General features: G+C 39.3%; 1 protein-coding gene across 17 annotated transcripts in view; it reads right to left on the bottom strand.

Annotated features, from left to right (window-relative positions):
* Nucleotides 1–26,181, bottom strand: part of ARHGEF33 (Rho guanine nucleotide exchange factor 33) — a 67,683-nt gene extending 41,502 nt beyond the window's left edge. For 9 of the 17 annotated variants that reach the window (XM_080683100.1, XM_080683109.1, XM_080683107.1 and 6 more), the window contains exons 1-4: nt 26,036–26,149; nt 21,361–21,430; nt 4,561–4,671; nt 2,727–2,776 (exon numbers count right to left, since the gene is read on the bottom strand). In XM_080683100.1, coding sequence (XP_080539226.1) covers nt 2,727–2,776; nt 4,561–4,585 — 75 coding nt within the window. In that variant the 5' untranslated portion in view covers nt 4,586–4,671; nt 21,361–21,430; nt 26,036–26,149. Of the gene's footprint in view, nt 1–2,726; nt 2,777–4,560; nt 4,672–21,360; nt 21,431–26,035 lie in introns of all 17 variants that reach the window. The other 8 variants (XM_080683101.1, XM_080683098.1, XM_080683103.1 and 5 more) reach the window with 6 other exon arrangements.
* Nucleotides 26,182–27,315: the final 1,134 nt, after the last annotated feature.

Raw genomic sequence — 27,315 nt, forward strand, 5'->3', positions numbered from 1 at the left:
GAGCTTCAACCTATTCTGTTGATTAGCCATTTATAATTTTACCTTGGTAAATTGTCTGTGTCCTTTGCCTATATTCTACTGAGGTCTCAGAAGTTTCCTTTTTTATTGATTTGTATGAATATATAAATATTACAAAGGGTTAATAGGGATTTTCCCAATTTTTTTATTTGCCTTTGAATTTTTTAAAAATATATTTATGTTGGGAAAAAATTTAGTTGTGATGTGGATGAATGAACTCTAAGCCTTTCCATTGTGATTTCTTCTAGTGCTTATTCACTTAAATATTTCACACCAGAGACAAATATTCACTAATGCTAAACTTTTATGGTTTTATTTTTTATATTTAACCCATTAAACACTTTAGAGTTTATTTTGACTAGGGTATGAAGTGAGGATCTATTCTTTTTTTCCATAGAACCAGACAATTACCATTTGGTACCAAACTGAATGACTGCATTAGACCTCTTGGCTCCAAGCAATATACACATTTTTCAGATATTCATTCATTCAGCTATTATTTATTGAATATATTTTATATTTCAGGTGCTGTACTTAATGCCGAGAATACAACAGAAATCAAAATGTACTAAATCCCTGCCCTTGGAGCTTACATTCTAGAAAGAGATAGACAGTAAAAAAACAAAAGTAAACAAGTTAATATTTACTATAATGTAAGAATGGAGGGGTCTATCAAGAAAATTCAGAAGATAAAGTGGTTGAAATGCCATATTGTGCTTCAAATTTCACATTTAGCTCTCCCATTTTAGTGTAGATTGTATTCTATTACAGGTAACCTTGCCCTGCTTCCCTCCTTCCTCTTCCTCCTCTTCTTTCTTAACTTCTCCATCTTCTCTTGGTTAAATGTTGCTTGGAGTAAACAAATTGGGGCTTAGAACGCGTTCTTTTAAAACAAGAATGGGGTTATAATCACAGCATCATAGATGTCATATAGACCAACTTCACTTCCACTGCTTCATTTGTTCCACTGTGAACAGATGCACTTGGATTTGTGATACAATAAGAGAATGAGGCCACCCCCTCAGCTATATTTAGCCAACATTCAGGGAGTGACCTACATAGAATTTGTGATAGACTTTAAATCATACCTGAGTTTAAAGAGATACTCACATTCATTCAAATGCCATACACAGGTCAGACATTAACAGAGGGAGGTGGGCAGGGAAGGTTTTGGACAAGTGAGGCATCAAATGAGCATTGAGTGAAGGCTCATTTCCAGGCCTTTGTTCAAGCTAGTCCCTCTGCCTAAAATATCCTTTCCCATATCCACTTACCAAGTTATAAACTTGTCCTTGAATGCCTGGTTTCCAGCCTTCAGTCAATATTAACTTATCCTTCCCCCATATCTCATAGAATTTTACCAATGCTTATGTTGTAATCCTTCCAACAGTCTATCTTGTATGTATTTACCAGGACACTTAAAAATCAGTGAGAATGGCTCTAGCCAGTTTGGCTCAATGGATAGAGCGTCAGCCTGCAGACCAAAGAGTCTCAAGGTTTGATTCCAGTCAAGGGTACATCCTCAGTTGTAGGCTTCTCCTTGGCCTGGGCCCTGGTCAGGGGGGTGCGGGGGGGGTGTGCATGAGGCAACCAATCGATTTGTTTCTCTCACATCAATATTTCTCTCTGTCTTTCCCTCTCTTCCACTCTCTCTAAAAAACCAATGGAAAAATATCCTCGGATATTTAAAAAAAAAATCTATGAGAATGTCTGCTCCATTTGTTTTATCTCCCATTAGGCCAAGCAGTAGACTTTGCACATAGTAACTATCTTCTACATATATAAAAGCCTAAGCGACTGCAACCGGTAGCTATGACGTGCACTGACCACCAAGGGGCATACACTCAATACAGGAGCTGCCGAGCTGCGGTGACTTGGCAGCTGCGGTTCTCGGGTGACGCACCCGGAACCAGAGAGGAGGGAGCCCGATTCTGAGGTGCATCACCCGAGAACCGCCCTCTTGAAATCTGGGACCCCTCCGAAACCCCTCGGGAGATGTCAGAGAGCCAGTTTCGGCCCAATCCCTGCAGGCCAGGCCGAGGGACCCCACCAGTGCACAGGTTTCCCTAGCCCACGCTGCTTTTACGTTACAGATTATGTCAGAATAAACTTCTATATTTTTAAGGACAGAAATTTACTTTAAATTTACAGAAGCCAAATAAATACTATTCAGATAACCAAAGTAGCCCGATGTGGCCCCGATGGCAATTATATTACAAAATGTTTTCCATTTTTTTTATCTTCCTTGTAAATTAAATTATCCCCATTGTTTAAATTACCCTAAATTTTTTTCTATCACCATATTTAAGCATTTGCAATATTAACGCCTTTCTGATTCTCAATTCTCCCTGCTAAAATAGGAAGCTAAGAAAAATAGATCTTGCTCTCTCTTCCTCTCTGATAGAAATGTTTTTGCACGGTGTACTGAGCATGGTGATGATGGCAGCAGGCAAGCAAAGCAGAGTTGATGTGGGAGTGGTGGTACTGTATTTTATAAGCTGGGTTAAGTTGTCCTTTAATAATCAGTTTTCTCAAAAGTGCAGTGGGAATGGTGCTCTCTACCCTGCCTATCTAAATACAATGAACTTGTTAAGTGAATAAATATGACAATATATGTGGAAGCATTTGTGAGCACCAAAAGAAACTATACATACGACGGTCATTATTATAACACATAGGACTATTCAAAACAATCTGTTTGTCTTTACCTGGTAAATTTGTGTGGAAGGATTATTCATCGGCATATGTTCATTCTCTCCTGTAGGGAGAAAGAGCTTTGTTGAATCAACGCTACTCATTCTGTCCCTGTCCTCTTCAGACACATGCAGGGAATAAGGGGACTTATAGGACCCTAAATCTGTGCCTGCAGGACAATGATTCAATAAGAACAAAGCATAAAATTGTATAGGTGACTTTATATTTACATCCTCATGACCAGATCAGACCTATCTGATAAAACTCCTGTAGTAGAAAACCATGTTGTACTTGAATGGGGGTGTTTCTCAACCAAACCGGAATGATTAACAATCATTAATTACCAGAAGTGATTACCCATGAAGGGTCTCACTTGTGTTCTTGGTGCTGACTGCAGTTTAACTGAGGGGTTAGTTCTACAGTCAGGAAGACTGCTAGTCACCAGGCACCTGTCCAGTTGTCACCCTATTGTTCTTGGGAGGCCTGTGTAAAATATCCTGACTTTTCCTGCCTTTGATCCTTACAAAACTTCTGAACTCTGCCTTTCTGTCACTGTCCAGATCAGCTTCAGGGGTCCTCAAACTTTTTAAACAGGGGGCCAGTTCACCGTCCCTCAGACCGTTGGAGGGCCGGACTATAGTTAAAAAAAAAAAAAAATGAACAAATTCCTATGTGCACTGCGGGCCCGGGACGAGTCGGCTGCTAAGCAGGACAGGCAGCGGCACCCGGCGGGCAGGATAAATGTCCTCGGCGGGCCACATGTGGCCCGCGGGCCGTAGTTTGAGGACCCCTGAAAGTGAACCTTGCTGTTCTCCTAGGCAAGAGGGTTGATAGAAGGGAATTGCTGAAGGAAAAGGTCTGGGAAGGATGGAGGCAGAAAGAAAATAGTCTTGGCAACACTAGAGACTGAAACACAGGTCAAACACAAAGGATGTAAGTAGGTTATAAAAACCATTTACAACCTAGGGAGAAAAAATATTGGCCTAGAATAATATACCTTTCACAATCACATTGGTGGGCCGTAAAGATGAGGCAACCCATGTAAAACATGCAGCTCCTTGCTCATCCATTTAACTACATCTCCATTGTGTCACATTGTATGAATCAAGCAGTTTATACATGCAACCCCTGGTTGCAAACACTTGGTTATGTGAATGTGTATATTCTTCTCCTCAGACATGCTGATACAGTAAATCCTTCTTAGAGAAACAGCCATAGTATGTAAGTTCATAAGTAATACATAGCCTCAGCCCAGAACATATGCACACAGAGGGCTGTCCCTATAAAATCCAGATGTTTTGAGATTATCAAAATGCCCAAAATAGGCCCGAGTAAAGATTCCTTAGCCCATTTTATGTCCCAACAGCCTAGTATCATGGCAAGAACCAGAACTTGGGAACAGACCAGTCTCCCAGATTGAACTTTGACATTTTGTGATTATAGCCTGAATTCTCTATGACTTTTTTCTCATTTGAAAACAGAACATACTTCTATATATTGTTGATTCTGTGTGGTAAGATTAAAAGAGAAAGCCTTATATTTTTAGGCTAGCATAGGAGATGTTAGATGTCTATTAGTTGAATGTGTATCTTGGCCTTATTGAGCAGGTTATTCTGAGGCAGTTCTAAATTTATTGCTAAGAAAAATTAGATAATTGCTCAGACAAAATTATATAAATAGCATTTTCTGTTTCTCCAGCACCAAGTCTATGCTCTTTGTGGTCATTATGATAAGAAAAAGAGAATAGTAAAATGAACATATTATCATGTTTTGAGAAAACAGAAAGACAATACTACAACTCATATTTCTTAAATCCTGAGCCCTAAAGCAAGACAAGAAAAATCTAACCTTGCTTTGTTTTGGTTTTTTCCATGGTGCCTGTTGCTTCTCTCCTCCAACTTATTCTTCAACATTGCATCTTCATTGTCCCTGGATCAAGCCATCTCTTCTTCCCTGGGCCTGTCAATTGAAATAAAGAGTGAGGGATAACAGGTACATCTGGTGAAGTAATTGGACTTATTTCATGTGTTAACTTGAAATGAACACAGCTATTAGAGGCAACTTGAGGTGAGGTTTATGCAATTTCAGAAGAGTGAAAATATTGAATAAATATTTAGCATAAAACTTAAAGGTAAATCTTTTGTGAATAAGTATGAAATTCATTAGTTAATATTATACTAGTTTTTAATATGGTGCATTCTTTTTGGGATCAAATCAATTAATTTAGACCCATTGATTTTATTAGCAGGTTATGGTTTAGGGAAATTACCTAAAGAAGAAAAACCTTGAGCAAGTATGAAGGCCAAAACATCTGTTTCTTTTTCATTAAACAGTAACTTCCTTGGTGGCCTTATCCACACATTCAACATCTTGTAGGCTCCTTTACGTCCAGAAGATGCTTCTCAAATGTGGCCTGTTTGTAGTGACCACCAGACATGAAGCTGCAAGTTCATGAGGTTTGATCAGATGCCTCCCACTACAGAGGCTGAAAGTGTCCAGGTTTCTCCAGCCTGCCTTGCAGCTAAGGAGTGATGGACACATGATCTAGGATATGTCACTCCAATTGACACAGACAGTTGCAGGATTTCCTAAGGCACATATACTTGATATACTTTTTATTTTCTAAAAAGTTGCTAATACACTTTAGGTGACTCAAACTGCTGCTTTTGGTGGTTTCCTCACCAGAATAACTGTGCTATATGATTTGGGGCATTGTTGCTGGCCACGTAATCCCAAACTTGGTTCACCAGTCTCCCAGCCATTCTAAATATCCTTCCAACAAATTCCCTTGCTGCTAAAATCAGCCAGAGTTGTTTTCTGTTACCTGCAACTAAGAAACCTGATTGAAACCATCAAAATACATGAATACTATCCAAGCGCTAGCCGGTTCAGCTCAGTGGATAGAGCATCAGCCTGTGGACTGAAGGGTTTCAGGTTCAATTTCATGCTCAGGTTGCAGGCTCGATTCCCAGTAAGGGGCGTGCAAGAGGCAGCCAATCAAAGATTCCCTCTCATCATTGATGTTTCTATCTCTCCCTCTCCCTTCCTCTCTGAAATCAATAAAAATTCATTTTTAATGCTATCCAAGACTGAAAAAAATACTAATTAAAACTTTGTTCACGCTCTAGAAAAGGTATATCTATAGTGCCAAATGTAGATCAGTAGTTGCATAGGGCAGGAAGTGGGGGGTTAGCTAGGAAAAGATACAGGGAATTTTTTAGGGTGATAGAAATGTTCTACTTAATTGTGGTAGTGGTTATATAGATGCATAAATGTATCAAAATGTACATTTTAATTGAGTGTATTTATCCTATGAAAGTTAATACCTCAAGAAAGTAGAATTCAAACTTTTCATTCACATATTGAGGTCTTTAAAGCAAAATAATAAGTTGGCAGGGGCGGGAGGTTACACATAGATGAAAAAGCATTGATCAACAACTCCATAGTTATAGATGAGGGATATAAAGAAAGTCAAGGCTACCCTGGCCGGGTAGCTCAGTCAGTTAGAGCATTGTCCTAATATACCAAGGTTGCAAGTTCAATCCCCATCAGGGCACATATAAGAATTAATCAATGTGAGCATTTCATGTGAGCATGAAAGTTATGTCAAGTTAGGACATCATCCCTAGCTATATAAATATCTTTCACAACTGATATAATCATTACTAAGATGAAAACTTTCTTCTCCTTAGCAATTGATCATTTATTTGTATCTAATGCATTTCGTGATTAATATAATTAATTCACAGAATGTTAGAGCCAAAGGCCCTAAGAAAATTACTTCACTTAACTTCTTTATTTATAGGTGAAGCAACTGAGGCCTGGAAGGGGGAAGAGACATGGCCTGCCTACAAAGCCACACTGCTTCAAAAATTATGGTTAAAAATGATTTCACTTACTCTTTGAGGAAAAAAAATCTTGAAATAATGTAAAGCCATATTTTTATGGATAAGTATTTTGTGAGCATTTAGTTATCTAATCTACAACTAATTGAAAATAAACCAAAAATCTCTTCATAACTATATAATAAAAGCCTAAGTGACCATTATGGTGGAACGACCAGAAAGACTGGTTGCTATGATGTGCACTGACCACCAGGGGGCAGATGCTCAACACAGGAGCTGCCCCCTGGTAGTCAGTGCACTCCCACAGGGGGAGTGTCACTCAGCCAGAAGCTGGGCTCACGGCTGGTGAGCGCAGCGGCAGTGGTGGGAGCCTCTCCCGCCTCCACAGCAGCACTAAGGAGCAGCGAGCCTAGTGGTAAGGAGTAGCATGCAGGCAGGCGTTAAGGAGCGAGGGGACCCAGACTGCGAGAGGGATGTCCGACTGCCAGCTTGGGCCTGATCCCTGGGGGGAATGGGCTTAAGCCTGTAGGCAGACATCCCCTGAGGGGTCCCGGACTGAGAGAGGGCACAGGCCGGGCTGAGGGGCCCCCCACCCCCACCCCCAGTGCACAAATTTCATGCACCAGGCCTCTAGTATTAGATAAAATGTAACCACACAGTTTCAGAGCTAGGACATCATCAAGCTCACATACAGGGTGTCCAAAATATGTATACATACTTTAAGAGCTGATAGTTCAATTTTTAAAAAATAAATGTTATTTAATAAACACTATAATTATTCAAAGTGTGTATCTACATTTTGGGGGGACACTCTATATATACATACTAGAGTCCTGGTGCATGAATTTGTGCATGGGTGGAGTCCCTCGGCCTGGCCGGCAATTGGGGCTGATGGGGGCCAACTTGTCCATTCCCAATTGGGGTTGATCGGGGCCGGCCAGCCGGGGGTAGGGACCATGGGAGGTTGGCTGGCTGTGGGAGGTTGGCTGTGGCTGTGGGAGCGCACTGACCACCAGGGGGCAGCTTCTGCATTGAGCGTGTGCCCCCTGGTGGTCAGTGTGCATCGTTGCTACTGGCTAGTTGTCCAGGCATCAGGTCGTAATGGTCACTTAGGCTTTTATATATAGACTAGTGGCCTGGTACACAAAATTCATGCACTTGGGGCAGGGGAGGATTCCCCCAGCCTGACCTGTGCCCTGTCACAGTGTGGCAGCCCCACGATCCATTGCCCCAAAGAGGTAGGCCCCACCTACCCATCCGGGGCTCCTCAATGGATTGCGTCAAAAAGGTAGGCCAGAGCCGGGGGAGGCCTGCGGATCCCCGGGCTGGGCCGTGGCGGAGGCCTGTGGACCCTCAGCACAGGCGCATGGAGACCCCAGCCGTGGCCCTGCCCCCAGGCCGGGCTGTGGAGGAGACCTGTGGGCCTCTACGCGCCTCAGGACCCCCGGCGCACGCTCACGGAGGCCCCCGCTGCAGACCTCTTCCCCGACACTGCAAGTCCCCACCCACCCAAGCCTGCTGTGCACACAGCCTGCTGATCGGTTGTTACTGTGATGGTGTCCTGACCAATTTGCATATTACCCTATTATTAGATAGATGGTCTGTATACACTAATTTTAAGACATAATAAAAAATATAGTTAACAGAAAATGAATTAGAATTTTTATTTTACTTAATTACAAAAGGGAGGAAAACTACATTAGAGAAAATTAGGAAAATCTAGAGGAATAAAACAACTATAATGCCTCTAAAACAACTGTCATGATAATTTTGTTGTACTGCCTGCCAGTCTTTTTTCCCTTGAATATTTTATATGATTGTTGATTAAGCCTACCTATAATTTTGCTTTTACTTTTTCACCTACATTATAGCATAAGCAATTTACTTTCTTAAAAATCAGATTATTATTACTCATGTTATTTTTTTTTTTTTGTGGCCATTTGAGCAGAGTGACGAGTATTCCTCACTATTCCCAATCAATGTTAACTATTTGCTGGTGTCCTTCCATTCCTTTATCTTCATATAATCACATACAAACATATACAGAAAAAAACTAAAAGCATTTTCCTTAAGAACAGGAACAAGACAAGGACATCCGCTTTCATCACTCATATTCAACATAGTACTGGAAGTCCTAGCCACAGCAATCAGACAAGAAGAAGAGATAAAGGCATCCAAATTGGAAAGGGGGAAGTAAAACTGTCATTATTCACAGATGACATATTATACATAGAAAACACTAAAGCCCTAGCCGATTTGGCTCAGTAGATAGAGCATCGACCTGCAGACTAAAGAGTTCCAGGTTCAATTCCGATCAAGGGCACATGCCCGGGTTGGGGGCTTGATCCTCAGTAGGGGGCGTGCAGAAGGCAGCCAATCAATTATTCTCTTTCATCATTGATCTCTCTCTCCCTCTCTGAAATCAAGAAGGAGAAGGAGAAATAAGTTAAAAGAGAGAGAGAGAGAACCCTAAAGACTCCACCAGGAAACTACTAGAATTAATAAATGACTTAGGCAAGGTAGCAGGATATAAAATCAACATCCACAAATTGATGGCATTTCTATATACCAATAATGAACTCTCAGAAAGAGAAACTAAAAAAGCAATCCCATTTACCATTGCAACAAAAAAATAAGATACCTAGGAATACACTTAACCAAGGAGGTAAAAGACCTGTGCTTGGAAAACTATAGGACATTGAAAAAAGAAATAGAAGAAGATAAAAACAAATGGACGCATATACCATGTTCATGGATTGGAAGAATTAACATCATTAAGATGTCTATACTACGCAAAGCAATCTACAGATTCAACTCAATCCCTATTAAAATACCAATGGCATACTTCAAAGAGCTAGAACAAGTACTCCAAAAATTTATGTGGAGCCATAAAAGACCCCAAATAGCTTCAGCAATCTTGAAAAAGAACAAAGTAGGAGGGATCACAATACTAGATATCGAACTATACTAGAAAGCCATTATAACCAAAACAGCCTGGTACTGGCACAAGAGCAGGCATATAGACCAATAGATAAGAATAGAGACCCCAGAAATTGACCCACACCATTATAGTCAATTAATATTTGACAAAGGAGGCAAGAACATACAATGGAGAAAAGATAGCCTCTTCAACAAATAGTGCTGGGAAAACTGGACAGACACATGCAAAAAGATGAAACTAGACCATCAGTTTACACCATACACAAGAATAAACTCAAAGTGGATAAAAGACTTAATGTAAGGCATGAAACCATAAAAATCTCAGAGGAAAACAGGCAGTAAAATCTCAGACATCTCACAAAGCAATATGTTTATGAATACATCTCCTAGGGCAAAGGACACTAAGGAGAAAATAAACAAATAGGACTACATTAAAATAAAAAGCTTTCACACAGCAAAAGAAATCACCATCAAGTTGAAAAGGGAACCCACTGAATGGGAGAACATATTTGCCAATGACACTTCTGATAAGGGGTTAATATCCAAAATATATAAAGTACTTATACAACTCAACAAAAAGAAGACAATCCAATTAAAAAGGGCAGAAGACCTGAATAGACATTTCTCCAAAACAACATACAAATGGCCAAGAGACACATGAAAAAATGCTCAGTCACTAATCATCAGAGAAAAGCAAATTGAAACCACAATGAGATATTACCTCATACCTGACAGAATGGCTATCATCAAAATGGTGAGGATGTGGAGAAAAGGCAATGCTGGTGGAAATGCAGATTGGTGCAGCCGCTATGGAAAACAGTATGGGGTTTCCTCCAAAAATTAAAAATGGAACTTCCGTTTGACCCAGCGATTCCACAAACCCCAAAACACCAATCAGAAAGAATATATTCACCCCTATGTTCATAGCAGCATTATTTATAATAGCTAAAATTTGGAAACAGCCCAAGTGCCCATCAGTAGATGAATGGATAAAAAAAGCTGTGGGACATTTACACTCTGAAATACTATGCAGCTGTATAAAAGAGGGATCCCTTACCCTTTGGGACAGCATGGAAAATATTATGCTAAGTAAAATAAGCCAAACTCAGAAAGACAAATATCACATGATCTCACTTATTTGTGGAATCTAATGAACAAAATGAATTGACCAACAAAATAAGATCTGAAAAAGGGAGGCATGGAACAGACTGATATACCTCAATGAGGGGTTAGGGGTACTAGAAGAGATAAACCAAAGAATTTATATACTTACTAGAGGCCCAGCGCACAAAATTTGTGCACGGGTATGGTCCCTAGGCCTGGCCTGTGATCAGGGCCATCTTCCCTGGCTGCCCGCAGTAAGCCCCATCTCCCACCGTCACCCACCCCAGTTCCCTGTTCACCATCAGGCAATCGGAACCTGACGGCTGGGGGAAGGGACCAAGAGGTTGGCCATTCCCACCTGCTCACCTGCCCTGCCCCCACCACGGGTTGCCCTCTGTGTGTGGGGCGACTGGTGGGATGGGGGCCTTGATCTGGTGCCGCATCCCCCACCCCCCACCCCCAGTTCTTCATTTGCCATGGGCTATCGGAGCCTGCCGGCCAAGAAAAGGGACCCAGAGGTGGTCAGTGCACCTCATAGTGACTGGTCAAGCAGTTGTTCTGGTCGTTCTGCTGTTAGGTCTATTTGCGTATTAACCTTTTATTACATAGGATAGAGGCTCAGTGCACGGGTGGGGGCCGGCTGGCCTGCCCTGATGGGGGCCCCTGGATCAGGGTGGGGGTCCCCGCTGGGGGGTGGGGCCGGCTGGGGTGAGGGGCTGCAGTCATTCCGGTCGCTGGGCTTTTATTACATAGGATATGCACAGCCAATGGACATGGGCAGTAGGGTAGTGAAGACCTGGGGGAATGGGTAGAGGCTGGGAAGAGGGAGGTGAAGGAGGGGGATTGAAGATATCTGTAATATTAACAACAATAAAAAATATATATATATTTTTAAAAAGGTAATAGAGCATAGCTATGAAAACATTTGGTCCTGGTGCCTCTTTAGAATAGGTAGACTCATCTTTAAGTTCTTTTCAAGTTCTTCAAAGATAATTGATCTACTCAACTTTTCTAATTTTGTGATTTATATTTTCCTGGAAACGATGTATTTCCTTAAGTTTGTCTACAAATATGTTAATAGAGCATAATCAGCTCTCCGTGCACTATACCAGGAATGGTAGAGAGGGAATTGACCTTTACTGAAGAGCCGCTGTGTGCCTAGTGCTGCACTTCATATTTTTATATCGTCACATTTAATTGACTCCATATATGTATTTAGTTTAGTATGTATTGTTATCCTCATTTTATAGATGCGAATGTTGAGGCTTATGAAAACGAGGGAGCAATATGCCCAGGATCACAGATAAGAAAAGGCAGAGGGAGCCAAAATTGAACTCAGGTCTCTGTGATTTCAGAACTGGTGTTTTTATCACTCCTGGCTTGCTTCGTATAGTTGCACAATTATTATACTTAAACTAGGAGCCCTGTGCACGAATCCGTGTGCCTGTAGCTCTCTGCGGGGCCTGGCCACTCCGCGCCTGTTGCTCAGAGGCTCTCTGCAGCCCAGAGGCCCATCCATGGCTTGGCGTGGAACACTTGCCTCGTCGCTGTGGCGGCGAAGCAAGCATTCCACCAGGCCACTCCTGCTGCCTGCTCTCAGTGGTCACCCCCCTGGGACTGGGGGACTCCGGCGGGGCTGAGAGTCCTGGGCGCCACCATCTTGTGGCTATGGGTGCCGCCATCATTGTGATGGAGTGATGGTTAATTTGCATATTGCCCTTTTATTAGATAGGATAGTGAAAAATAGTGGTTTGAAGAAATTAGTCATTTTTTTCTTTCTTTCCTAATTATTGAATATTAGGACAGTTTTCTGTTTTTTGGTTTTATCTTCTGTTTTGAATATAAAAAGATATATATAATATATATAATGTTTTCCCTCATATTAAAACATTGTTTCCTTAGGCTAAGTTTCCAGACGAGAATTACTTGTTTGAAGAGTATGATCATATTAATAAGTAATATATACTGAAAGGTACATTTTAAAAGGGAGAATAAAAAAAAAAAAAGAGCCTTATTACATGATGAAATCCCCTGTGAGATCTTACTTGTAGTCTGCTCTTCATTTTCATGGAAGTCCCTCACTCTCTGAGCCCAGTAATTCTTTCCTCCTCCCTTCATAGACCTTCAATCACTGCCTACCTTTGCATAAATAACCATCAGATGCTACCACACTTCTCCCATCAAGTTAATATGGCCCCGATTTCTTCCCCAGCCCTCCTTTCTTTCCAACTCCACAATAGCTGTGCTACCTCTAAAAACACCCATCTGGGCCTGAGCAGACCCTTGGGAAAATACTGTTACATTTTTAGAAAAAGCTTGCTAGTCTCTGAAGCTTGTTGGTCTCTAAAGCTGTGCCGATCATTACCAGGAGCAATGGTTTTCAGTCTGTACTCTTTAAAGCTCTCAGGCTCTTTTTGAGCCTGCCTTGGGAGCAGAGAGAAAGCCACCAAGCTAGAGGGGTTCTCGGCCTCCCTCTCCATCCCACCCAGCCAGAGACTTGCTGCTCTTGTCTGTATCACATTCTGTAGCTTTTGGGGAAAGATTTCCTTTTAAAATAAGTTTCTGCTGCTTAAAAAACAAAGATTCTAAAATTATTGCAATAAAGAAATAGGGATGTTGAAACATTAACCTAAGAAGATATAACCAGATTTTTATATAATTAATTCAAATAATAAAGTTAATAGAAACCTAAAAAATATGAGAAAATTTCCTGACCCTCCCCCACGCTGACCTAGAATGTATACCCCACACACACATACACGCACAAGACCATGGGAGCTTAGGATTGTTATTACTTTCCAATTACTGCTGTGACAGAAAAGGAAAGTCTGGCACTGTGGGGAATTGAAATTAATTGAAAGCAGACTTGAGTTAATTTCCATTTCAGTGTCCTTTATTGAATGGGTCTTTAGTGCACATTTCTAATTTAGTAGAATGAGAACTTTTTATGTTGGGGGGAGGATAATGAGGAAATATTTTCCTCTGAAGCTAAAGTAATTCATCAGGACAAATCCTGCAAAGATTTTCACAGTGGAGAGTCTCTAAGTTCCTTATGGTATAGAAAAATGTTTTTAAAATGTATTAAAAGGGTTGTTGTTATTTTTACACAGACCAAAAGCAACATATATTTCATGAAATAGCATATTTTGTGACCTTGTTTATACCTGTGCTATAGTTTTCGAAGTACACTTGTATACATTACCTCCCCTGTTCAGTGCAACTGTGCTGCCCAATGGGCAGGGCATGTCACCATTCACTTTATATGGAAGGAAACTGTAGTTTGAACAATTATTTATCCAGTTACATAGGAAGTAGCTCCAAGTAAGACCATTTTTTTATTCTATTTATTTAAATAAATTGCTTCGTGTCATAGGACTCCAAAGCACCATCACATAAGGAACCACTTTTGTTGTCATTAAAAATGTATCAATTCCTGCCCTAGCTAGTTTGGCTCAGTGGATAGAGCGTCAGCCTATGGATTGAAGGGTCCTGGATTCGATTCCAGCCAAGGGCACATTGCCAGGTTGCCAGCTCATCCCCAGTAGGGGGCATGCAGGAAACAGCCAGTCAATGATTCTGTCTCATCATTAGTGTTTCCATCTCTCCCTCTCCCTTCCTCTCTGAAATCAATATCCTATATCAGTGGTCGGCAAACTCATTAGTCAACAGAGCAGCAAACCACGGCTCGCAAGTCGCAGTTTGCTGACCACTGTCCTATATAATAAAAGCCTAATATGCTAAGTGTCCGGTCTTCTGGTCAGCCATTCAACCAATCAAAGCGTAATATACTAATGATATGCTAAGGCTGCTCAATGGCTCGCTATGATGTGCACTGACCACCAGGGGGCAGACATTTGACCGGTTGACCAGTTGCTATGACATGTACTGATCACCAGCGGGCAGTTGACCAGTTGCTATAACGTGCACTGAACACCAGGGGGCAGACACTCCGACCAGTAGGTTAGCTTGCTGCTGGGGTCCGGCTGATTGGGACTGAGGGAGACAGGCTAGACACACCCTGGGGCCCTCCTGTGATCCCTCCCCGGCTGGCCAACCTCCCGTGTCCCTCCCTGGCCCCGATAGTGCACTGGTGGGGTTCCTTGGCCTGGCCTGCACCCTCTCGCAATCCTGGACCCCTTGGGGGATGTCAGAGAGCCAGTTTTGGCCCCACTGGTGCATGAATTCGCACACCAGGCTTCTAGTATATATATAAATTCCTGTGTTGGCTCTGATAGCTATTTGAAAAAAACAAGTTAAGTGAATTGATAAAATGAGAAAAACTCTGGCAAGTCTGAGGAGAGAGGGAGATTGAGAGGAAGAGAAAGAGCACAAAATTGTACAAAAAAAGAGAGAGATAACCATAAATTCATAGGCTATGAAATTTTATTTAAAAAAATTCTACTCATAACTTATTGCCAATAATTTTTTTTAATCCTTACCTGAGGACATGTTTTTATTTATTTGAGAGAGAGAGGAAAAGAGAGAAACATCGATGTGTGAGTGAAACATCGATCAGTTGCCTCCTGCATACTCCCCAACTGGAGTGTATGGGAGGAGCTCCAACCAACTGAGCCACATTGGCCAGGGCTGCCAATAACTTTTTAAAGCTAGATGAAATGGGAAAAAAATTTTAGGGTAACACAAATTGCTGAATTCTGTTTTAAAAACTGGAATTTAACTAGAATAACTATAGAATATGTAGAAAGGGAGGTGTCAAATATCTACCCCCAAAATATGAAATAACCCAGGATAATAAAATAGGAAGTTTCTATCAATAACAAGGACTGTATTGTTCTTTAATCAATAGGGTATATGTAAATTTTACTAAATCCACTCTATGAGGTTCTGGTACCAAATCTACTCTAAGATAGCCTAAATATATAAATATTCTAAATAAAATACCAGAAAACACAAATAATACTATGATCAATAGAGTTTTAGAATATAAAAATGGCTTGATACTTATAAATTTATTAATATAATTCCTTAATCAGCATAATTCAGGAAAACAAAAAGCACAGTGTAACCCTTAGAAGCAAAATGATAAGGAGATAACAACAAACCTCACAAGACATGGGCATGTATGTAAGTGTTTAAAATAAGGACACCTCAATGATAATGTAACTTTTTATAACCACTTCCAAATAAATGTACAATCAAATCACCCTTGAATACACAACAATTTAAAAGTGGCAAAGGCAATAAATTAAAGAATGAAATAAGGTCTGTGCCATGAGACATCCTACCAGCGGTCACCAACCGGTGGTCCACAGACCATTGGTGGTCCGTGAGGTCCAAAAGGTTGGCGACCGCTGGTTTAAGGAAACCTTTGGAGCAGCGGTCGCCAACCGGTGGTCCGAGGACCACTGGTGGTCCCTGAGGTCCGAAAGGTTGGTGACCACTGGAAACAATAAGTACTCTTACTTTGAAAATGGACCTTGGTCCTCAGGTCAGCCTCTTCTTTGACCTTTTCTCAAATATGATCATTGCTAGAAAATGGTTGGCCCCTGCCACTGAACCAGGTCATAAGGCCACCATCCCAATCCCATCCCATCCTTAGTTAACTGCCTAAATGCTAGTTCCCTCACCAGACTGTGAGCCACTCGGGAGCAGAGGGGTCTTTTATTCATTTTTGTATCCCCAGCTACTAATACCATTCTGGGCATGGGTTCAACAAGTATTTGTGGAAGTAATTGAATTCTCATTTGATAGACAGCAAAAGAAACACACTTCTAACCACATGTGCTTCACATAAGAAAATAAAAAAAGAGTGGGAAATATAGAAACCGTTTATAGCCTGGAGATCATTTTTGTTAGGGGGAAAAACACCATCCTATTTTATTGTATCAAGTCAAGTTTCACTGGCAGAAATATATCCCTGTGCCCACCACTAGGCTTGAAGACCTAGAGAGAGGAGGATTTCCTAATGAATTGGATTGTACACCAAACTTAATTGTAACTGATGTGCCACCATTGCCAACAACCTGAGTGCCCAGAGCCAGTGAGAAGAGGGCAAAGCACCGAGAGTGGCAGTTCAGTAGCTCAGCAGCCAGCAAAGTTCTTTATGTCAACATATGGCATAGCAGAGCTCCCCCTACCTCCACTCCACGGCACGTTAATTGTTTTATCACCTAATAATATCAGTCAGGATAGAGTAATTTGGTTGAGTTGCTATGTGTCTACATCAATCAGGAAAAAAAAGAACACCAGCATGTTATCACACATAAAAAACAACCCAGCCCTAGCTGGTTTGGCTCAGGGATAGAGCCTAGGCCTGTGGACTGGAGGGTCCCAGGTTCGATTCCGGTCAAAGGCACATGCCCAGGTTGCGGGCTTGATGTAGGGGGCGTGAAGGAGGCAGCGAATCAATGGTTCTCTCTCATCATTGATGTTTCCGTCTCTCCCTCTCCCTTCCTCCCTAAAATAAATAAAAAATATATTTAAAAAAAACACACAATCCAATGTCTAGAGATAATTGTTTTAAATTTAAGAATTTTTCATTTTAGACATCAAAACATATCAAAAGTTTCAGACCATATTACTTCCAGGGGCTCTTCCGACTTGTTGCATTGATGTGTGTACCTAAATGTGTCAGAACCTGATTTGTGAGTCTGAATGCTTTGTGAGCTATAGGTCTGGTCAGGAAGATGTGCTCAATCTCTCTTCTTATTCTGGTTTGACTTGCTTTAATTTCAGCCTTTCAAATAGGTTCTCTCCCTGGATTCATCTGAGTGGAAGGTAAGAGCCTCTCGAGACACTCCGTGCACAGTGTTGCCCCAATACAAGGCAAATACCTATTTCCCCCTGAAACGTGCCTGTCACTGTCTTTTCACTAGGTCAGTGCTCAGTGGAAGAGGGAAGACGGTGAAAGGCAAGAGAGGCTCCCGAGAGACTTGTGAAGGAGAAAAGCCCTGAGCTCCAGAAAAAGCTCCCTGCACCCCTAGGGTGACCCCAATTTGCAGAGAGGGTACAGCAACATGGTAAAACCTTAACTAGTGCTCAGGAAGAGTTCCTCCTGCTGCAGCACAGGCAGTTGCAGGACTCACAAGATCAGAATCACGAGGCTGAGTTAGTAGTATCTTGTGAAATAGATCATTAGTCACCAAAGCCTTTTGTAGGTGAGAGGGGAAACCAGGTTACTGCTGTCTCTCCTGGGAGAATTTTTTTCACAGTTCAGATGAATCCAATTTGGATCTGCCTTTGGCACTTCAGAACTACTAAAAAGGAGAAGAGAGTAAAACCCAGTCTTCAGAATTATTGTAATTTCTCACTCCCTCCCAGTGAACAAAGACTCCAGGAGTTGGGAATCATAGACAAACCCTGCAAATCTATAACCTCAGAAGAATAGCCCACGGCCTATGCACCATTGACAGTGGTCAGCAATGTTCTCTTACCAGTAAAACAACAGCATTCTCCCAGTATAAGTAGTTTACCCAAAGGCCTAATTCTAAATTAGGTTATATGATTTTGTTACAGCTAATGGCTGGACTAGCTGAACTTACTTAATTTGTTTCCCTGTTTTATAGTATCCCAAATAAACCTCTATAATAGCTAGCATATATCATATAGACATGTAGGTGATCACAGTTCATGCATCTCATCAAACACTTGCCTCTCTACATTTGTTCCTCCCATCCTCTGCGCCTCAGATGCCTTTCCTTGCCTAATGAAATATTTCTCACCCTTCAAGGCTCAGTTCATGCACCTCCTTCTCTATGAAGCCTTTCCTATCCTCCAAGTCATCATTAGTCATCCCTTTCCTACTACATTCTCAGCCATACACATTGGTATCTCTCCCTCCTGGGAATTATAGGCATGAAAACTTGGAGAACATTTTGCAGTAGATACTTAACACAAGTTTGAGTTTAATTTAATGAAATTCCAAAGATTGTTTATGATTAATGATTTATTAAAGAAAACAATAAGGAGAGGCTGTATAGTAAAAGGGTACGCACTTTTAGTTGTAAGATGACTAAGGTCTGAGGACCTAATGTATAACATAGTGACTATAGTTGATAAGACTACATTGTATAATTCAAATTGAAAGTTCTACTCTCTTAAGTAGAACTTAAATGTTCTCACCCCTCAAAAATAAAAGTAAATACGTGAGGTGATGGATGTATTAATTAACTTGATCGGGGAAGGTCCTTTCACAATGTATATCAAATCATCACATTGCATGCTTTAAATATCTTACAACTTTATATGTCAATTATGCTTCAATACATTTGGAGAATAAAGAATACAACACAGAACTTTATTTATTCATATTAATTAACATTTTTTAATGAGCTAGAAAAGGCAAACAGGAAAAAGTAATGCTATTGCCCCTAAATTTTAAATTTTGTTTTAATAAAAATTCACTATCTAAACATATAGACTGAGAAACCTGGAGCACTACTACCCTTTGGCAAAGACCAAATGCTTCTTTGTATTCATTTTTTATGATACATCATACAAAATTGCATATACACTGTATGTACAAGTTCAGTCTTCAAAGCCTTTATAGTACCTGATACGTACAATTTTTAAATGAATAATAAATATTATCAAGTAAAATATCCTTGAGACTTTATAGTCTTGCCTCAGTTGTGAAGCCACTGCCAAGAAGTGGGTGAGACTAATACTGGATTTTTAGTTAGGAATATTAGGTTAAGTATGGCCAAATAAAAATGAACCAGCTATGACATTATTTGTATGCCTTACTTTAAACTACATTATTTTAAAACCTAATTTACACAAATAATTATAAAAGTAATACCTGCTCACTGTAGAAATATTGAGAACCTGACCCATTTCCCCCTCTTACTCCTTCCTACTCTTTGCAGGTAGAATAGTCACTGGGAAACCACACAATCCATCAGGAGTTACTGGAGGATAGCAGAGGGCATGAGGTGTGCAGATCAGAAGTGAGTGATACACCCCGAGTGACTGACACTGGCCTGATTGTGCATGGGACACTGCATAGTGTGATGGGTGTGCACCTGAATTTTTGAGTTTTATCTTACAAAGACAGTTTCAGAGCTTTATTCTCCCAGTCTCCTTTGTAAAAGCAGTGACCTTATAATAGATTCCACCTGATTTTTAGCAACTTACCTTTTTAACAACATATTTTATCAATGATTCTCCAACAAATCTGAATTAAATGGTCTTATCTTTGTTCTATTTCTTATTCTATCATCCATAGTATCATTTCCATTATCATTTAGTTAGTCTTGCATTAATTTTAGACTTTTTACCTACCAATGAAAATCTAGATCAGAATTCTTCAGTGACTCTTAAAGTTCAAACATCCTAACACAAAAGACCTCTGCCTTCATGATCTGGCCTCTATTCAGTTCTGCAAACTTGTCTTCAGTCCTCTCATATACACTAAGCCCCTGCCACAAAGGAAGTTCTGTGGATCCCTGTCCTTTCTAGCCTCTGGGCTTTTATGAATGTAGTTCTTCAGTGGACATCCTTCCCCTTCCCTGAGCTAGCTGTCAAACTTCTTGTGTCCTTCAAGATTCTGTGCAGGTATCACCCTTCCCTGTCTTTTTTGACATGTCTCAGTAAAACCCTTGCTTTTCTGTGCTGCTATAGTATCTTGTTCACATTTCTATTTTAGTATTTATGATAAATTATTAATTTAACAATCTTACTTGTACAAGAGCAGGGGTCCATATTGTCTCAGGGTTCCTGAATTATAGGCAAAATTTTATGTAGGTTCATTTTCTTCTAGGGAGAAGGTTCAGAGCTTGCATCATACTCTCAGAGGAGTCTATATGCACTCTCAACATCAAGAACCCTGCACTAGCCTATGAATCCCTAGGAAAAATAGAGTGAGTTCTGTTCTTCTTTCAGTCTCTATAGTTAGATGCCTAATGTTAGCTAAATGAACAATTCAGTTATTATTTTAAAGATAGATGTTTATACTATTAAGTACATAGTAAATTCAGCCTCCTCTATTTATTAAATCTTTAAGTCGATAGGAAGTGTGATACTGTAAAGAGTACATTGGACAAAAGGAAAGATACGGAAAAATTCATGCCAAACTACCAACAGTGCTTATGCTTGGAAAGAGGGATGGAGACAGGGGTGGGATGGGCTTCCAAAGTTTACTTACACTCCTCTGTCTTAGTTTGTTTGTTTTACAATGTGTACATTTTAGTTTTGAAACTTAAAAATAATGATGTAAACTATGGGACTTTTTTCTTCAGTGCATGAGACACCTAGCTTGTTACTTATTTTTGTGATCCTGGGAATCTTACTTAACCTTTAAAAACCTACATTTTGTCAACTGTAAAATGAGGATAATGCTTATCTATCCCACATGGCTGATATGTCACAAAGCCTAGCATAAAGTAGGGACTCAGTAAATATTAACTGAATGTAAATTGTGTTGTTTTTACAGGGTTTGTATTTTTTTGCAATCCACAAAAACATCCAAAATAAAACTCAATTAAAACATAGTTCGTTATTACCTCGATACTCTGAGTAAGCATTCATCTATGCAATAAAACTCTGAGGTAACATAGCTAGTTTATAAGGTGCCTATTAGTCCTTACAGCTAACTAATCATGGAATCCCATAATATGTTTACTTATTTGTTTTTAAACAAAGAAGGGTTACAAAATTCTTCAAAGCCATTTATAATGCTTACACTTCAAGAAAAAGTACAAGTACTGGTTTAAACTAAGTACAAGTGCACCCGTTTAAACTAAGCTCTCAGTTTGTCTGGGTTCTTATTAGAAACAAGTTCTTTGCAATTTCCACTCACCTCATGGCCTGCCTCCACCAGTAGACATCACACCATGTTTTGTGAAGGCTTCCTGATTTCTCTAGAGGGTCTATAAAAAATAAAATGCCATTGATAATGACAAGCAGTAGGGGAACCAGAGGCTTCATCGCCTACGTCACTTTTGTCAAGGTCCCTGTCCATTATCCTAAGCAAATCTGTGCTTATTCCCAGCTAAGCTTGCTCTTTTTTCCTCTTACCCTTACAGATAATCTTTCTTAAGAGAACCCTTTTTGTGCATAATGCTGTTCTTTGTCCTGAAGGAGTACAAGAAGCAGTGTAAGGCCTGATCTTGGTTCTATTAGTCACTGCTAATTGCCACCCAGTATCCATTCTCCCCTTTTCTTTAGTATCCCAGTTCAAAACATTCCCCCTTCCCCTTCATAGCTATGTGTATCCACCAGAATAGATTCTCCCCATGAGATGTGAATAGAAATAATGTGAGCGACCTCTGGGAAGTCTCCTTCAAAGAGAGAATACATATTTCCCCCCCATTTCTCCTTCTTGCTGGTCGAACACCAGTGAGATAGGTGGAGTCCTAGCATCTCTGTGGATCAAGACATGATACACAAGGATGGCAGAAGAGCAAGCTGGTGGGAACCTCATTCTTCACATAAGAACTTGCTTGAACAGCTCTGGGGTGGTCTGGCTTTTTTTTTATTTTTTAAATCTAAGATAGAAATAAATGTCTAGCTTATTTAAGCCACTATTACATACAGGTGATCCCAACCCTATAGGCTGGCACTCCAGGAAGTTGTCTAGAACCAAGAGCCATTTTTTATTCTTAAAGTTTCCTTCTTGCTTCCTTTGAGCATGTATGTGCTGTTTATTAACAAATTCTTCATTCTTCAGAAGCCTCTCATGCAGTGGTTCTCAACCTTCCTAATGCCGCGACCCTTTAATACAGTTCCTCATGTTGTGGTGACCCCCAACCATAAAACTATTTTCGTTGCTACTTCATAACTGTAATTTTGCTACTGTTATGAATCGTTATGTAAATATCTGTTTTCCAATGGTCTTAGGCGACCCCTGACAGCAGTTCTCAACCTGTGGGTCGCGACCCCTTTCACAGGGGTCACCTAAGACCATCGGAAAACAGATATTTACATTACGATTCATAACAGTAGCAAAATTACAGTTATGAAGTAGCAACGAAAATAGTTTTATGGTTGGGGGTCACCACAACATGAGGAACTGTATTAAAGGGTCGCGGCATTAGGAAGGTTGAAATTGCTCTAATGTGTCGCTACAGTCCTTGTTCCCACCCTTTCTCCCTTGCATCACTCATATTTTGGATATTACACTCATTTGGCTCTTCAGATAGGAATTTTAACCCCCAGATAGTGGAAAATGGAGCCACTCTACCGGGGAAGAAAAAGGAAGTTTAGCTAAAATTAAGTCTTTAGCTTTTATTGTAGATGATAGGAAAAACAGTTCATTTCAGTTCAATAAGCATTTACTAAGCACATACTATGTAAAGAGCACTGTGTCGGGTGCTGGGACAATTATAAAGATGGCATTGATCCTCCAAGTAGGAAATCTGGTAGGAAAGATGAGACACACAAGTGTGATAAACTGTGACAAGTACAATGAGAAAAGTATAAGGTGCCTAAAGCTTTCAGAGGAAGAGAGTTCAGTTGTGGGGATTAGAGAAAGTTTCATGAAGATAGGGTTTAAGCTGGGCTTTGAACAATGTGTAGATATGATAAAAAGAGGACCAGCAAAGGAACAGAGGTAGGAAATTACAAGGCATTATTTAGGGATCCTAGGAGCATCAAGGGTAGAGTAGGAGGTAAGGCTAGACAGGGAGGTTGGGGCCATGAATATCTTCTTCGGAGGCTGCTCTGCAGTGGAGAGATGGAGTCACTGGCGGTTTTTAAGCAAGAGACTAACTAAATCACAGGTCTTCAGTGAGAAGCTGCCTCTTGTGGCACTTTAGAAGAAAGACCAGCCACAAAGAGGCCAGGGAGTGGGCACTTTTAATCCAAGTAAAAGGTAACCATGACCTGAATTAAGGAAGCAACCATTAGGAAGGAAAGGAAGGCACAGATAGAAGCAACATTTCAAAGGTCACTGCATGAGTTACATGTCTGCCCTGCCCGGGAAAGAGTTGAGTTGTCATTCTCAGATTCAGAAGTGGAGAATATATCTCTTAAAGAACTTTTTAAATCCTTCTACGTTATTTGAACTGGGAAACTAAAAGAAGGCTGAACATGCTGTAACCATGAACTTCTACAATTTTAGCAGAGCCTTAACTTTTTTCCCCTCAAGATGTCAATCAGGAGTGCACTGAGCAACTGCTAGATGGGGAAAAAAGATTGAAATGTATCTCAGCAAAGAAATGCATCCATCCCTTCTTTTCCATTGTGCATCCTTTGCCCAGGTGTTATGGTAAATAGCAGGTATCTGGGTACCTTACAAGTAAGGTTCTTCCGCTTTTCTCCAGTTATCCCTTTACCCACCCTTATTCATATTCCTACTCACTCCACACACCTACACACTCCATAGAAATCTAGTGAAATTTAAGAGACCGAGGAGGCTTTCTAGAGTGCATAAGAATTGTCTAATGTTTGCCTCTTGTTGCTCACTAAAACCGTGCCAGCATAGCCTAAAGAAAAATAAAAAGAGCTGGCATAGACCCACATAAGGCATTGTATTGTCAAATAGCTTTGAGATAAGTACCCCCAAGCACCTCCCCAAAAAAATCCCAAACAGCTACTTTCTCATTTTCTGGGGATATATTCTAGAGATTTCCTCAAATAGAAAAATTTGAACATCTGATCAGCTGCCACTTTCTTTTTATTTTTCTAATTATTTTAGGAAAACTTAAGTGGGTATTAATACTCACTAACCTCTTTTCTCAATAAGGGCAGGAACAGACAACAAAACAATCGTGAACCTACCAATTAGAAGAGTATCCTGTGTAATATCTAGCAATTTATGGTTTAGTTCACCTTATTTGGAGCATTGAAAGCAGCTTACAAATAAAATAATGAGGGGTTTTGTTTTTTTTCATTCATGACTCCCAAGGTGATTCCTGGCACTCTTGAAAGCACATACAATTAATCAAATCATTGGGGACAAGCAGCAGTAATGAGATCATCAAAACTATGTATATTGGTAATTGTGTTTCATTCTCATGTAAAGTGTGTGTGTGAGTGTGTGTGTACTGAGAGATGATCAGTGTGAGAATCAGCATCTTCAACATTGTCCCTGAGAGAAAATTATCAGGAATTATTAACCTAAACATTTTTATATTTTATAAAAATACAGAAACTAAGAAAAATATTTAGCAACTCACTCCAGTCCTAAAACTCAAAATCAAAGGTTCTTAACTGGGGTCCATAGATTGGATTCAGACCATCTGTAAATATGCTGAAATTGCATGGGAAATTTTGTGTGATTTGTATGGAAAATTTTGTGTGATTTGCAGAGGGGGTGGGCTGATATTCAAAGATTCTTAAAATTATACTTGACTCCCAAAAAGGTTAAGAACTACTGGCATTAAAGAAAAAAGGGCGGGAGAGGGAGAAACAAATGTATATGAAATTTGTACAAGGCACTTATCTGTTAACCTTTATATTTGTATTAAAAGTTAACAGTATTTTGATCATCTTCCTTTCAAAAGCCTCTGAGGTTTCAGACTGGTTCAAATTGCAATTTCAGAACCCAGGGTATTAACAAAGATATAGATGTTAATTAAACTCATGGAAATTTTAGAGTAAACATGACAAAAAGTTATTTCTCTAGTATAAATTTCTGTTCATTTATGGTAAACCCTACAGAAGTGCCTTCAATGAAATGGCTATGTCATTTGCAGCAATATAATCTTGTATTAAAAGGATCTATTAACAAAGACAAAAAGGTGATAAAAAATTTCTGTATTTTCAGAATACTATTGCTTTAGCATATAAAACCCATATAATTCCAATACTAACTATTATGGAATACTGTTCTCACTTTAGAAACCTTTCAAGTGAAACCCAATTCTTCTCATCATGCTCCCCAAACCCTGCAAAGGTTTAGAATTAAGATTCACTAATGTCTCTGTGTAATTAATCAGCACACATTTTTCTGTACATGGAGGAGTGGACTCCTTTGTCCCTTTCTGTGTTACAAAAGGCACAAACCAACCTCCCTTCATTCCTAATCTTTTCATTTTTTATTCTTAATCCCAAAGAAATGTTGGATTTATTTGCAGTGTAAATCAAGAACCCTGTCATTCTTTTTTTTTTAATCCTGATTTTTATTAGATTCAATAGGCATAGAATTACATTTCAAAAATATAATCAGAACATACAAAATATAAAAATTATAAAAACTATTTTTCAATGAAAGAAAGAACCGTGTCATTCTTTAAGATTGCTCTCAAAATTTAACTCAGCTTCCATTAAATATGTAAATATGTAAAACTCTTCAGTCCCCAAACATATCATTCATTGATAACCTACAAAGGCAGATTATGACAATTTTACAACTAAGCAAGAAAATGAATGTTTTATAAATTGTTATAACTTTGGAATAAAAAGTTATTTATTTTTAAATTTTATTCTTAAATTAATGTTAGCATATTTTGAATCAAAATTACTAAGGATTGATGGAATTTATTGTCTTATGATACTATTTCCCATCTCAAAGCACATAAAAGCACACTTACCCCATGGTGCTTGCTGTGGTTATATCATCCTTGGATCAAGGCTTATCTGGATTCTGAATTAACTTAAAGGTTATAAAAAGCAGCAGTAGAGAGGCTTGACTTCCCTAGAAAGGAGACTGTCAGATGCTAACTAGGCTTTTAAATGAGCTAAAACTAGTGTCTCTTCTAATTACATAAGCTCTAGGTCAAATTCTAGCATCAACTAATCAAATAACTGAACTGTGTTTAGTTTCAAGGAGTTAAAGAAGGAAAACTGTTTAAGAGGGATGACTTTGGTATCTTAGAAAGTTGGAAACTTGAGCATTAAAAAGTTATTTATGTATCAATAAAGTTAAAGATTTTAAAAGAAAAATATGTATCTTGCCATTTTAAATAATTCAAAGAAAAATATTTGGGAAATTTTAGTTTGCGGTAAAGCAGATACTTTTTTATATTTTCCAGAAATTTTGAATTTGCATTATTGTCCTGCTCCCAAAAGACATTCTCTTGCCTTATCTTAACCTATCCAGTATTTATCTCGTTACAATTTCTAGTACAATACTATTTAATTCTAAAAGAATACCAGTTAATGCTAAGCAACAAATCCAAAAATGTCTAATTTTTAAACTGTATCTTTGAACACTAATAAATAGGGTCTTTTGAAATTAAATGTAAAGCTATTATTATAAAAACTAACAAAGTTACCATTTTTATTTCAATATTGTAAAATACATTTAGATTTTTTAAAATTTATTAGAGAGAGAGAGAGAGAGATCAATTTGTTGTTCTACTTATTTATGCATTCATTGGTTAATTCTTATATGTGCCCTGACCAGGGATGGAACCTGCAACCTTGGTGTATTGGGATTATACTCTAACCAATTGAGCTACCCAGCTAGGGCTTAAAAAACATTCAACACAGATTTATAGCACAACAAAAATTTTAAAAAAAATTTTGGCAATAACATATTGAGAAATAGACATTTTAATAAGATTTTGAATGAAGAAATATGATACAGAAGTTATCTATTGCATGCACTATTTTTTGTCAGTTCCAGAATAATAGTTTCAGCAAAAACACTCAGGTCTTTATTGTAATTTTTTTAATATGTATCTGTCATGTACTGTTCTGGTAACTGAAAAAAATTTTATGTAGAAGGTAAAGAAGCTTTCTAGCCATAGAATATGTAAGGACACAAAGATCTATTTTTTAGAAAATTGAGCTATAACAAAAAAAAGAAAGAAAGAAAATTGAGCTATAATTCACATATCATATGCAAAATGTTCCCTTTTAATGTGAA

This window comes from Plecotus auritus (genome assembly GCF_963455305.1).
Source record: "Plecotus auritus genome assembly, chromosome: 8".
Classification (NCBI taxonomy): domain Eukaryota; kingdom Metazoa; phylum Chordata; class Mammalia; order Chiroptera; family Vespertilionidae; genus Plecotus; species Plecotus auritus.